General features: G+C 42.8%; 1 protein-coding gene across 5 annotated transcripts in view; it reads left to right on the top strand.

The window, feature by feature from the left end:
* Window positions 1-13,448, top strand: part of dscama (Down syndrome cell adhesion molecule a) — a 113,671-nt gene extending 100,223 nt beyond the window's left edge. For 3 of the 5 annotated variants that reach the window (XM_039777637.1, XM_039777639.1, XM_039777641.1), the window contains 10 exons: window positions 1,817-1,915; window positions 2,025-2,213; window positions 3,692-3,982; window positions 5,514-5,690; window positions 5,784-5,814; window positions 5,924-6,039; window positions 6,541-6,699; window positions 8,619-8,816; window positions 9,350-9,652; window positions 11,407-13,448. In XM_039777637.1, the coding sequence (XP_039633571.1) occupies window positions 1,817-1,915; window positions 2,025-2,213; window positions 3,692-3,982; window positions 5,514-5,690; window positions 5,784-5,814; window positions 5,924-6,039; window positions 6,541-6,699; window positions 8,619-8,816; window positions 9,350-9,652; window positions 11,407-11,786 (1,943 nt within the window). In that variant the 3' untranslated portion in view covers window positions 11,787-13,448. The remainder of the gene's footprint in view (window positions 1-1,816; window positions 1,916-2,024; window positions 2,214-3,691; window positions 3,983-5,513; window positions 5,691-5,783; window positions 5,815-5,923; window positions 6,040-6,540; window positions 6,700-8,618; window positions 8,817-9,349; window positions 9,653-11,406) is intronic. The other 2 variants (XM_039777640.1, XM_039777638.1) reach the window with 1 other exon arrangement.
* Window positions 13,449-13,988: the final 540 nt, after the last annotated feature.

Raw genomic sequence — 13,988 nt, 5'->3', positions numbered from 1 at the left:
AAAATCGAACTTTTTGGCAACAATGCAAAACGTTATGTTTGGCGTAAAAGCAACACAGCTCATCACCCTAAACACACCATCCCCACTGTCAAACATGGTGGTGGCAGCATCATGGCTTGGGCCTGCTTTTCTTCAGCAGGGACAGGGAAGATGGTTAAAATTGATGAGAAGATGGATGGAGCCAAATACAGGACCATTCTGGAAGAAAACCTGATGGAGTCTGCAAAAGACCTGAGACTGGGACGGAGATTTGTCTTCCAACAAGACAATGATCCAAAACATAAAGCAAAATCTACAATTAAATGGTTCACAAATAAACATATCCAGGTGTTAGAATGGCCAAGTCAAAGTCCAGACTTGAATCCAATCGAGAATCTGTGGAAAGAACTGAAAACTGCTGTTCACAAACGCTCTCCATCCAACCTCACTGAGCTCGAGCTGTTTTGCAAGGAGGAATGGGCAAAAATGTCAGTCTCTCGATGTGCAAAACTGATAGAGACATACCCCAAGCCACTTACAGCTGTAATCGCAGCAAAAGGTGGCGCTACAAAGTATTAACTGAAGGGGGCTGAATAATTTTGCACGCCCAATATTTCAGTTTTTTATTTGTTTAAAAGGTTTGAAATATCCAATAAATTTCGTTCCACTTCATGATTGTGTCCCACTTGTTGTTGATTCTTCACAAAAAATTACAGTTTTATATCTTTATGTTTGAGGCCTGAAATGTGGCAAAAGGTCAAAGTTCAAGGGGGCCGAATACTTTCGCAAGGCACTGTATATATAAACACATATACACATCATATACCCATATATACCCATACGCAAAACAATATCACCCCACCCTCCCCAGGACCCCGTGGGTTGGCAACTGCAGTCACAGTCTGCCTTTTAATGTCTCTGCCGCTAAAAGCCACATATCCACATTCACGTGTCTAGCTCCATTGATGCAGGTTGTTGAAAGTTCCACATAAACTATGTCAAGAAAGGTCAGAAGCCACTGCTTAATGGTCAAAGTGTGTGATGGCTTCCAGCGCACTGCCACCATTTTCTCTGCAGCTGTTAGCCCAGCAAGGACTATCCTTTTCTGACATTTAGAAATCCAGAGTGAAGAAGTGTCATTCAGCAGCAGAACTGGTATTGTCGCAGGAAGTGTCCCAGAAACGAATGTCGTCAGTTCTGAGGCAACATTCTGCCAGAACCGTGCAACAGGGGGACACTCCCAAAACATATGGTGAAATGTGCCCATGGTCTCCAAGATCTCGGTCTCGTTTTTTTTTGCCGGCACCCCTGGCGATAAGCTACAATGGCAGGTGTGTTTTTAGATCTCACTTCCCAGAGATCGGAACAGTGTCACTTCTGTGACGTCAGTCAGTTGGCAGTTGTCTTCTTCTGATTGATGTTTATTTTTCTTTGGACTTGAATTTTTAAAGTTTCATAGTCTGTAGTCATCCTCTTTTCTTTGTTTGTTCGGCCATAGTAACCCTTGAGAATGTCGCCACACACACCCAGTTCGTAATAATACTGTAAATACAAGGGCTTTCATCAGTGGACCATAGGTGCATAGGCTCAATAAACATTGTGTTACCTCATTTGGCGATAGATAGTGACTTAACAGGCGTTATTTTAATGAGAATCTCCAAGATTACTGTAAAAACTAGTGGCCATCAGAATGTATAACGCCTACACACAGGCGATGTTATGAGCCTACTGCACCTGTGGATTGCTGTTGATGCATTTACACACTCTTTTAGTTCTACACCTTTTTATTTTTTAGGACTCGCACTTACAATCACTAATTTCTGGGCCTTTCCTTCAGTTCCACCTGACCAGCCTCGCCTCACAGTGACCAAGACAACCACCACCTCGATAACCCTCTCCTGGATCCCTGGAGACAACGGAGGCAGCTCCATAAGAGGTCAGACAGACAAAACCCTGTTTTTCTTTTTCAATGTTTTTGTTCCTGTTGTTGTTGTTGTTGTTTTTCCTGTTCCTTAACATTCATTTCCCCACGTGTTCTTTTCCAGGCTACATTCTGCAGTACTCTGAGGATAACAGCGAGCAGTGGGGTAACTTTCCCATCAGTCCCAGTGAGCGCTCCTATCGGCTGGAGAACCTCAAGTGTGGAACCTGGTACAAGTTCACGCTCACAGCCCAGAATGCAGTGGGGCCAGGACGCATCAGTGAGATCATCGAAGCAAAGACCCATGGGAAAGGTATAGACTAACAAGTTGACTTTTGAGAGGAACATAATATTAGAGGTGATCATTTATATTTTCAGTGATTTTTTTTTTTTTTAACTTAAGTCATTGCACCCTCACAATATGTTATTATCCTTACAAGTGGAGGATTTATATATCTAGTGGGAGCAAACTTCAACATTTGACAATGCAATTGATTTAGATTTTATTCTTAGTAAGCATGTAGTCATGTGATCAATACAGCATAGTATACTCATTGTTTAAAACATGATATCACATCCTTCTAAATGGAAAGAAAAACGCCTGTTGTGAGAATTAATTATGAATATAAATAATATAAAATAAAAGTAATTTATTCAGAAACATATTGCTATGTTCTTTACTAATAATGTAATTGATTATTCAATGAACAGGACACCGCAAAATGTAATGATACTTGTTAAAGTGCTCATATTATGCTTTTGGGCTTTTTCCCTTTCCTTTATTGTGTTATATATGTTTTTGTGCATATTATAGGTTTACAAAGTGAAAAAGCCCAAAGTCCCCCCCAAAGGGACTTACCATCTCCAACAGAAAACACTGTTCACCAACTGCTCCAAACAGCTCTACTGTAGTCCAGCCTTTACTTCAGAGACAAACGTGGTCACTTTGGAACACACGTTATAATGCTCGCCTAGCTGCTAGCGTGGCACGCCCTCATACTCTGCTTCTGACTGGCTAGTAGTCCTTACCTAGGTACTGTCAGGGCACGCCCTCATACTCTGTAACAGACTAGCTAGCAGTACTTACTGAGCATGTGCGACTCCCAACAAAGATGAAACAGAAGTGAGATGTCTCACTCTGTAGCTAAAACAGAGAGCTCAACACACAGGGTGAAATGAGGAGCTGCAGCAATGTGCAGTAATACAAAAATATGGTGTTTTCTGAAAATGAAACCATGTAACTCTATTCTGGTACAACCTCTAAATACAATTATGAACCTGAAAATGAGCAGAATATGAGCACTTTAACGTAACATGTTGCATCACATTTACATTTTCAACCAATTTTGAGGTAAGTTTTGATTAGAGCTGAAATGATTAATGAAATGAATCATCATAAGATTATTAGGCAACTACATTGATAATCAATTTATTGTAAAAGCCATTTTTTGAGTAAAATGCCAGTTTTGGGTCCAAATGTGAAACGTTGCTCGTTTTCTTAGTCTTGCATGATACTCAAAGGGGTTTTGGATTGTTGGTCAGACAAAAAAAATGATTTGAAGACTTCACCTTTGACTGAGATGGGCATTTGTTTTGTACATTTTGTTAGACCAAATGATTAATTGAGGAAATAATCATCAGATTAAAATAATTTTAATTAGTTCGTTTTTTTTCTTCTTCAATTGTTAAAAGTTAAATCATTACCACTAAGCACATGTGCCCTGGTTTTGCAGGTTTTTTTCATTCTTTCGATCTTATCTTAACACACTGAGGCGTCCCCTCTCTCCACAGAACCTCAGTATGCTAAAGAGCAGGAGCTGTTCACGGGCATCAACGCCACTCGGGTCAAGCTCAACCTGAATGGCTGGAATAACGGCGGGTGCCCCATCACCTCCTTCACCTTGGAGTATCGGGCCGTGGACTCGCCCACGTGGACCACGGCACAGCGCACCTCCCTCACCAAGAGCTACATCCTGTACGACCTGCAGGAGGCCACCTGGTACGAGCTGCAGATGAAAGTCTACAACAGCGCCGGCTATGCTGAGAAGAGAGTCAAGTTTGCAACACTCAGCTACGATGGCAGTGAGTTGACACAATAACAGGGGGGGCATAACGTTTCCAACTCATTTTTTCTTTGCAGGGAGCAAAGTCACTGAACTATACTAGAAATATCTGTCATGGCTGGCAGAATGTAGCGAGGAAGTGCACCTGCGTGATTCACCGGCTGCTCTAGAGCTAGTATAATGGGAACACTGACACTCTGACGGTTGGACAAGTACAGAGTCTGGGATAAAACGCCTATGTTTCCAGTAACTGTAGCATACTGAGTCTGGCTAACCGAAGTAGTTGAGGCAAAGCAGAATAAATCACTTTTTTTTTTTTTTAATAGCAGTGCTCGAGGCTGGAGGGGATTGAGACTCCCTTGATGAATTGGGCAATAAGAAGCACATTTCATGCGGACTCCAGTGGCTGTAGCTGCTTTGTGTGTTGCTGCTTGTGAAGCCTCCATCACAAGCCTACTGAATGCCACCACATGAGTTAAAAAGTTGTATGATCTCGTTTGAGATACAGGCTACATCTGCTCTACTACATTTTGGCTTAAAAACAAATATCTTTTGCTTCGTTTACACCTCGCGTCCACACAACTCCGGCGTTTCCGGGCCCCTAAAACGGAGACATTAAGAAACACTGCTAACCCCTATGTGGTTTGAAAACTCCGGGGCTGCTTGTGTAGTCTGGACGGGCACAAACGGAGAACCTTTGGAAACGATGATGCATGTTTTATCGGTTAGGTTCGCTTACACACCTTTCAGTAACAGTTCCACCTCGTCGTCGGTCCAAGCTAATAAATCCCTGCTCTTACTTTTCACCACTATTGTTTTTTCTTCAAAGTATTTTCTGCATTTTCAACTCACACATCCATGATTTTCAACCGCAGTGTTACGTCAGACAATCTGCTTCCTGTTTACACGGGCACACATTCCCACTGTGTGTCAGTGGTCATGTGATGTGTGCTGTCAGACGTGTTAATATGGACGGAGATTAGTTCAGCTACTGGAACTAAAACTCTTGTGTGGACGGAGATTGTGTCTCAAAACGCCGCTTAAAGCTGAAAACGCAATAGTGTAGATGTAGTCGAAGGATGCTGCCAGCTCATATTTCAACCCAGAAGTTCAGAGGTTTTCTGCCATTACCAGCTCTCGAGACCAACCGCTTCACTTCCTCCTTTACTAACATACTGGAGCTGGAGAGAATAATCACGCTGAGCATTTCTTTATGAAGGATGAGTTCATTTGCATTTAAGTACGCTTTGGCAGAATGGAAACCAGCATTACTGCCCATCAAAAGATCAAGTGCTGATATAAACAGAACGCAGCAGCTTGTGCTGGAACACTGTACGTGATCGCTTGGAAATAAAATGATAAACGCTTAAGCTGTAAGCTACTGATGATCAACTTTTACACAATATGATCAGCAGCTATCATTTAATGGCACAAATGAAATGGTTTTGTTGTTGGGATTCTACTACGACACCGACAAGTGTTGTGGTCCATGTTAATGATGTCTTAAAGCACCAGTATCTGTCATGACACGTATTACGACTTGTGCACAGGTACCATCGCACCATTGGTGAAGGCGCCCAATGTGAGCGAGGACAACTCTGGGGGCGGCGAAGGTTTGAAGATGATGGTGACCATTTCCTGCGTGTTGGTGGGCATCGTTGTGATCTTCATCGGGTTGCTGGTGCTGAGGAGGAGGAGGAGGGAGCAGAGGCTCAAGAGGCTCCGAGGTGAGACGAGCGAGGTCCTCTACCGTAACGTGGCAGATTTTAGCCTCCATTCTCTCGTGTCAAGTAAACTTATGTTTTTTGTTTGTTTTCCAGATGCAAAAAGTTTGGCTGAGATGCTCATGAGGTGAGAATGGGCGCTAACCATCTCAGCATTCCCACACAGCACTTTGATTAATTACGACAGGAGTTTCTGATAATTATAATTTTTTATTTTTTGGTTTTGTGCTCTCCAGCAAAAACACACGTCCAGCAGAGCCAATTAACAAACAGCAACAGACGCTCCGCATGCACATCGACATCCCCAGAGCCCAGCTCCTGATCGAGGAAAGAGACACCATGGAAACTGTTGGTAAGCTCACCAATGTGTGTGCTGCGGCCGTATGAGTAGGGTTGGGTATCGTTTGGATTTTTACGATTCTGATGCCGAACCGGTACTTTTAAAACGATTTTGATTCCTAAAATGATTCTTGAAAAACTGAAAAATGACATCAAAGATGTAATATGTTTACTAGTGATCAGTGAAGGGTTAATATGCTTTTTACAGTCCGTTTTGGTGAGCCCAGAGGGGAAAATATGGCATTTTAAAAGTAGCCTACATTTACGGTAGCTACAGAGAAAAGGGTGATATTTCAGAAAATATTTCAGTCGACACATTAAGTGGAACCGAAATGAGGAACCATAAATTTCCTTCTAATCCGGTCCGATTTCTACCGGTTGCGTAGGATGGAACCGGGTTTCGGTATCAAAACCCTACAAATGAGACACTGTACTTGTTTTTTTCACAGTAATGCATACAGAAAATGAACCTGGTTGTTGTGGTGCTGACCTTGTTTTTGTTGCTGTCCCACAGACGACAGGTCCACTGTGTTACTGACTGACAACGACTTCGGGGAGACTCAGAAACAGAAGTCGTCCACGGTCACCCACACAGTCCACTACCAGTCCCTGTCCCAGGCCACCGGGCCACTGGTAGATGTATCTGATGCCAGACCAGGAACCAGTAAGTCCAGTACGGACGGTTTTTTTTTAAAACTTCATAACACATAAAGGGCCCTATCTTGCACCCAGCGCAGCGCACCACGAAGCCCGACGCAGTCGTCAATGTCCCGTCAAGCGTCGTTTAAATAGCAAATGCACCTGCGCCCATCTGTGCGCCCATGGTGCTGGTCTTACAGGGAGGTGTGTTCAGGTGCATTCTGGGCGTATTGCTATCTTGAGGCAGCGGGAAGTGATCGCGCCATTGACCAACAAAAACCTGGTCTAAAGGCCATTTCATTGTTATTTTAACAGCAAATTAGTAAACTGCTCCCAGGCTTATGCACAGCGCGCACACTATGCTTGTTACACACACAGGGATGCGCAGCAGCACACAAACATGCAAAAGATTACAAATAAAAATATTACGGTGCAACTCCTCCATCATAACAGCAATGCTCCAAGGTCCAAACGCGGCTGGCTTTTAAAGGGAATGGGAGATGATCTCTGATTGGTTTATTGCATGTTACGCCCAAAACACACCTATGAATGAATGAAGACACTAAGTACAAATCTTTTGAACCATGCGCCCGGCGCGCAGACCATTTTACCGCCGTCAAACTAGCAAAAGTAGATTTGGACACGCCCTAAACGCACCTGCGCCATGCGCTTGACGCCGTGCGCTTAGATCGTTAAAATAGGGCCCAAAATATATTATTACACGGCTAGATTCTGATTGGTCAATCACGGCATTCCACGGTTCTATTGCCATGGACGGAGTTCTGATCATAGACTCTGGCAGACAATCAATAAAATAGTTGTCAGATCATGTAGCTGATCAGCGGATCACAAAGGGAGAGAGAGGGTGGAGCTAACAGGGAGCGCTAACAGCGCTAATGGCATCAGTGCTGACAGAGCTTTAGTAAGCTCCTTGTTTAGCTCACTCACAGCCGGAGAGTCATTACTGCGAATTTGAACCCCTTCAGGCTGATTCAAGACCTGCATCACCCTGTCGGGGTTCTAATCTGCAATAATGACAGGCTCGCTCTACATTATTGTTTGCATACATGTGCTTTAGTTCCTGCCTGTTGTTTTCTCAGATATGTTCCTTTTCCAAGCACTTTTTCCTTTAGTTATTTTGTATTTTTCCACCTTTGATGTGGCTTTTTATTTACATCTGGTATGCTTATTGCTTTGGTACGAAATGATGCGAAGCCTGCGAGCTAATTCAGGCAACTGGAGACACCACCACACTCGCACTCATACTCTTCACACTGCAACGTACACCCTTGGGGATCATGTACATAAAGGTGCCCTGTGGAGTGTTCTTGTAAACAAACATTTCGAAAACAATTTCCTCATAAAACATTTGCAAAAGCTGAGTTTTATTTTATATCCTGCATTGTTCACTAGCTTTCAGTCTTCTCTATCTTCCCTGCCTTTGCTGGCACATTGCTGCATATCTTACATTTTGGTGGCAACTGATATTAGATGCAGGTATGCATACCATTGCTATTATGACCAGTTCATTAGTCATGTCCATCATAATAATGTTTTTCTGTCTGCAATAACACTTTGAAAAATCTTAGGTACAATTATTTTATTTATATTCACAAGCAGTTTTTTATACAGTGTATGTTTCCGGTGCACTTTTGCAATTATAACTCATAACCTATCTTACAGCTGTTTTGTCTTTATATTGTTCTTTTAGGAGCCGTCACACTTTATATTTTATTTATTTCTTTTTATATGTATATAGCTTTATATTTTCATTGTATTTTCTTAACTGTATTTTTTTTTATATATCTTTTGTAGAACTGACTCTAAGAGAAATGCACAAAAATTCCAATGTGCTTGTGCGGCCCTGTACCTGTGCAAATGGCAATAAATATCTATATCTATTCCATTCTATTCCCTTCCATAAACACTCCATGTTCTCCTCCTCGTTCTCAGACCCTACAGCCCGCCGCACAGCCAAAGCCGGCCCAGCCGCTCGCAACCGCTACGCCAGCCAGTGGACCCTGAACCGCCCGCACCCCCCTGTCTCCTCCCACACTCTCAGCACTGACTGGAGGCTGCCCACCCCCAGAGTTGCAGGCTCTGTCGACAAGGAAAGTGACAGCTACAGCGTCAGCCCATCTCAGGACACAGGTAAGCTGCATACATGGACACAGATGCTTTAAATCGCCCCAAAGTTTCAACAGTGTAACAGTACCCTTCATCTCTAACATCAAATCAGTTTCAGCTGTCTGACGATTAACAAAAGCTGTGTTCTAAACCGTTCCCTCATTCACTCCCTCAATTTTCCCTATATGGTGTTTGTTACATAGTGAACTATATAGGGAATGACCAAACGAGATTTCAGACACTACACTGACATTTTCGTGAGTCCTTCTGCTTCTTCTTCTCCTCCGGGAAAACACTACCGTGTTGCATTGTGGTATACAGGAGTAAAATGTAGGGTACATCGTATGTACACTGAAATTAGCCGTGCATTGTGGGTATTTTATAGTGGACTATATAGTGAATGAAATTATCCGCTGACAATTTGAACACCACTACAAAATGGCGACACACACTATGTAGGGAACTATTTCGGCGATAGGGGAACGGTTTTGAACACAGCTGAAGTTACACACTAACTCCTGACACTAATCCCTCCACTAACCCCGGCCCATGTCCAGACCGAGCACGGAGCAGCATGGTGTCGACGGAGAGCGCGTCCTCCACCTACGAGGAGCTCGCCAGAGCCTACGAGCACGCCAAGATGGAGGAGCAGCTGCGCCACGCCAAATTCACCATCACGGAGTGCTTCATCTCTGACACCTCCTCTGAGCAGATGACGGCCGGCACCAACGACTACACCGACAGCCTGACCTCCAGCACACCGTCCGAGTCAGGCATCTGCCGCTTCACTGCTTCCCCGCCCAAGCCTCAGGACGTCAGCCGGGTCATGAACATGGCCGTGCCCAAGGCCCACAGACCGGGTGAGGCCACAGAACGGTCTGGGCCTGAACCCCCGACCGCACGCTAATCTTTTATTACAAATGGCCTCATTATGGTGCTGATTACACTAATGCCTAAACTTCAACTTCCTGTTTTAATATTAATATCCAACCGTTAACTGTGACTCTAATGCCGACAGTGAACCCAGTCGGAGTGCCGCAACATGCATTCAAGTTGATGATTATCTCAGTTAAAACAGGCTTACAGTCTTTAAGAGAGAAGCTGGGGGAGCATTACATCAACAATTCAGTCCAAGTTACATACGATAGGACATCCGGAAATATTAATTTATTCATATTTCACACCACTGACTAAAGATTCATGAGTAGTCACTTCAGATCTTCCAAATCTAAGGGAGGAAACCGGCTACTGTGATGAAAGGGAATGAGAAAGTTTATTTTGTTTCTTTTACCGACATGTGTTATTGAGCTTTCACACCTAAATGAGCCACACTTCATAGAGATGCTAACAAATCATTTTTGGTACAGCATCGACTGTCAGTGAAGCAGATCCAGCATATTCTTCAGAGTATAATATGTAGGAAATGTATCGCACAAATTTGAATTACAATTCGGGCATTATAGAAAAAATGTCTGCACACATAATAGCGCCCTAAAACGTGAATAGTGACTCATTCTGGACACAGCCATCGAGTCAGCTCCAAGTGGAGTGTTAGCATGTTTCAGCGACTTGATTTAACTGCTGTTTGATGCTATTTGAAAATGTTATATTTAAGATTGAAATACATGAAAATGACATAACTAATGGAAAGAACTGACTACATGTTTCATTGAAAAATAACACTTTAATTTGATAACTTTCTTAAAGTGTTCATATTATGCTTTTGGATTTTTTCCCTTTCCTTTATTGTGTTATATATATATTTTTTTGTGTATGTTTACAAAGTGAAAAAGCCATCTCCAACAGAAAACACTGTTCACCAACTGCTCCAAACAGCTCTATTGTAGTCCAGCCTTTACTTCAGAGACAAACACTCGTCACTTTGTAACACACGTTATAATGCTCGCCTAGCTGCTAGCGTGGCATGCCCTCATACTCTGCTTCTGACTGGCTAGTAGTCCTTACCTAGCTACTGTCAGGACACGCCCTCATACTCTGCAACAGACTAGCTAGCAGTACTTACTGAGCATGTGCGACTCCCAACAAAGATGGAACAGAAGTGAGATGTCTCACTCTGTAGCTAAAACAGAGAGCTCAACACACAGGGTGAAAAGAGGAGCTGCAGCAATGTGCAGTACAACAAAAATATGGTGTTTTCTGAAAATTAAACAATGTAAACCTATACTGGTAAAACCTCTAAATACAATTATGAACCTGACAATCAGCATAATATGAGCACTTGAAATGATACAGTAGATCATCTAGAGAGCCTATATTCATGAAGATTACCTTTTCAAGTTTAGCTATTTTCAACAGTGCATCTGTCCAGTCTTGAATGTGTGAAGCATTGCTGTCTCTCCAGCGTTTTGGCAACAGCAAAAGCTACAGACATCCACTTATTACGATGATTGATTAGGCAATCTTGGAACCCCTAGGGTCGGGTTAAATACAAACTTTTATCACATCACAAATTTTCTGGAAAAACTTCAGCCCGTACATTTAAGATTGAAGTTAATAAATAAAATACATGGGAGAGTTGAGGTGATGTCGGGCGGGAATGTGCGCATGTGTTTTCTCCTGACCCTAACTGTGATGTCTGTGTGTTGTCCTGCAGGGGGCGAGTTGGTTCACCTTCCTCCATACCTGCGCATGGACTTCCTATTAAACCGAGGCATGTCCTGCTCGGGCTCATCCAGGGGGACAGCTAGCGGGGAGAGAGCGGCCATGGGTCAGGCCTGTCTGGAGCCCCAGAAGAGTCGCTCGCTGAAGCGGCCCTCTCGCATGGCGCCCCCGACGCCCACAGAGGCCCCTCAGGCCAGCAGGGACCCAGTGGCCCAGTGGCAGCCTGGCTCCGCAGCCACGCTCCCCCACAGAGAGGGCTCGGAGCTGGCCCAGGCCGCCAAGCTCAGCACCTCCCAGGAGTCCCTGCTGGACTCGCGAGGACACCTCAAACAGAGCAGCAACCCCTACGCAAAGTCCTACACGCTGGTATAACAGCAGGGGCACCTGGGGCGGGACTAGAACTCACTCTAACACTGGACTTACCACTCAAGTGCAGTAAACTGACTTTCACCACGTAGTTCTGTATATACAGCCCCCACCTCTCCAAGGGCGGGGTCACTTTTACTAATCTCCTTTAATTTATTTTAGAGCTTTCTTTTATCTCTTCTTTGTATTTCTTTTTCTTTTCGTTTGTTTCACTTGAGAAAAAGATTCACTCATCGGAAAACGGTTCCAGCCGGAGTTTTTGCCAAACTAATTGAGTAACGAGGGAGCATTATTTATTCTTGATTATTGTTAACTCTTTATAATTAATCAGTGATTATTAATTGTTAGTTGTCAGCTATTAATGATCATTAATTATCGAATACCAAATGATCTATTCTCACCATTACTGCAATGTTTTCATAAGAACCCGGACATCTTCTTATTTTTTTTTATTTTTTTTTTTCTGGAGTGGAAGATGACGATTTGGAGTCATTTTTTTCCTATGGAATATCCTTCTGAAACACTGAATGAAACTCGGGAGAAATCTTGGAATGAAAGCAATTGACACCAGTCCAAACTTTTCAGCTGCTCTCAAATTGTTACTTTTTTTGAAGAAAAAAAAAAAAAAAAATCTATTTCCTATGGATGCATGGGGACTGACCAATTAAAAAGACAATGAGGATTACGATCGCGGCTGGACAGCCCAGTCGAGCATTTTGTCACACTATGAAATGATCCAATGTGAAGATTTATTATTCTTATTACTATAAATATATATATAAAAAGAGAAATCACTTTTATTTGTGGATATTACAGGGAAGAATTGATTTGGTTAATAAAGTCCTTAGTCATGTTTGCACATATCTCGTTTTAATTAGGAAATGGAGTCTCTGTTGATCTTTCTCTGTGTCCCATTCTCTGATGGTGCAATATGAAAAAAAGATATGAAAAGTATATGAAAACTATTGCTCTATACTGTACTGTAATGATGAAAAATAACTATGTTGTGAGTATACTTACAGGGCCGGACACAATCCAGCTATGTATTCAGGTGTAGTTTACCACTGCTTGTTTGCCAGGGTGGTAAATGATGTTAGCTAGAATAGGGAGGGTTAAGAGAACTAATGGTTTGCACTTCACAACACCCCAACTCAAGTGTGTCCAGATAGATCCCCTTACTCTCAGTGCACTAGGTAGAGTCTTCAGGGCTCTCACTCTCCTCAGTAGATTTACTGTTGCTGCATTGCAGTGATGCTCCTCTACAGGGAAAACAAAACGTGAGACAATCCAGCAGAATCCCCCCTTCAAACCAAACCTATAATGTCTATGGGAAATATCTAAAAAAAAAAGAAAAAAAAAAATGTGGATATACGTAAGAATCTGTTTTTGTTCCTGTCTACCCTGGCTCATTTCTGTTCTTTCTGTTTCTTTTGAGTTAGCCTGAAGGGAGAGGAGTTTGATCCAAAATGCTGTGAGGTCATTATGTCGGTTTCTATGATTAGTTCCTATGATTAACTGTCTTCATTATGATTATACATTTTAACGGGAAAAAAAAAAAAAAAAATGTCACTTTTTATTTTTAACATGAGTGTTCACCACGGTGGCACTGGAATAAAGACAAACTAACACAAAGTTCAAATTTGATTAATAAAAAGGCTGTTCCCCAAAGTGTTCTCCACGGGTTTGACATGAGTGACTGATGGTGGTGTGGAGATGAAGCAGACGGACGGAGGGCGGGCCGGGGCTCTGCTCTCTGGCTGGTTGGTTCGTGGAGACCTCGGATCCTTCGCCTTATTTTCATTATGACAGCAGCGGGACGTCCTAAAGGTAGTCAGCAATGTCTCGGCAAAAGAAATGTTTCATATTGGCCAGTCAGATCATCTTCTGTGATTCTGTAGCTTCCATGCCTGCAGGTGGCAGAGTTGTGAAGAGTTATGTTGCCCACTAATCCGTGCTCTTCCATTCACTTTCATCCAACGTCTTTAAAAAGCTTCATCTTTAAATGAATCAAATTCAAATTCAAAGAAAACACATTTTAGAAACAGGACAGGGTGATGCAGTCTGCATTTCTGGGACATTTTGTTCTTTGGTGGTGGGGGTACAAATCTTTTTTTTCCCAGTGCATGCTGGGATAAACTCCAACCGGCTTAACCCAGGAGAAAGCAGATCTTGGAAATCAATGAATAACTGAGCAAGTTTGGACAACAC

Source organism: Perca fluviatilis, chromosome 16 (genome assembly GCF_010015445.1).
Source record: "Perca fluviatilis chromosome 16, GENO_Pfluv_1.0, whole genome shotgun sequence".
Lineage (NCBI taxonomy): Eukaryota > Metazoa > Chordata > Actinopteri > Perciformes > Percidae > Perca > Perca fluviatilis.
This window is presented reverse-complemented; position numbering and strand designations above follow the sequence as displayed.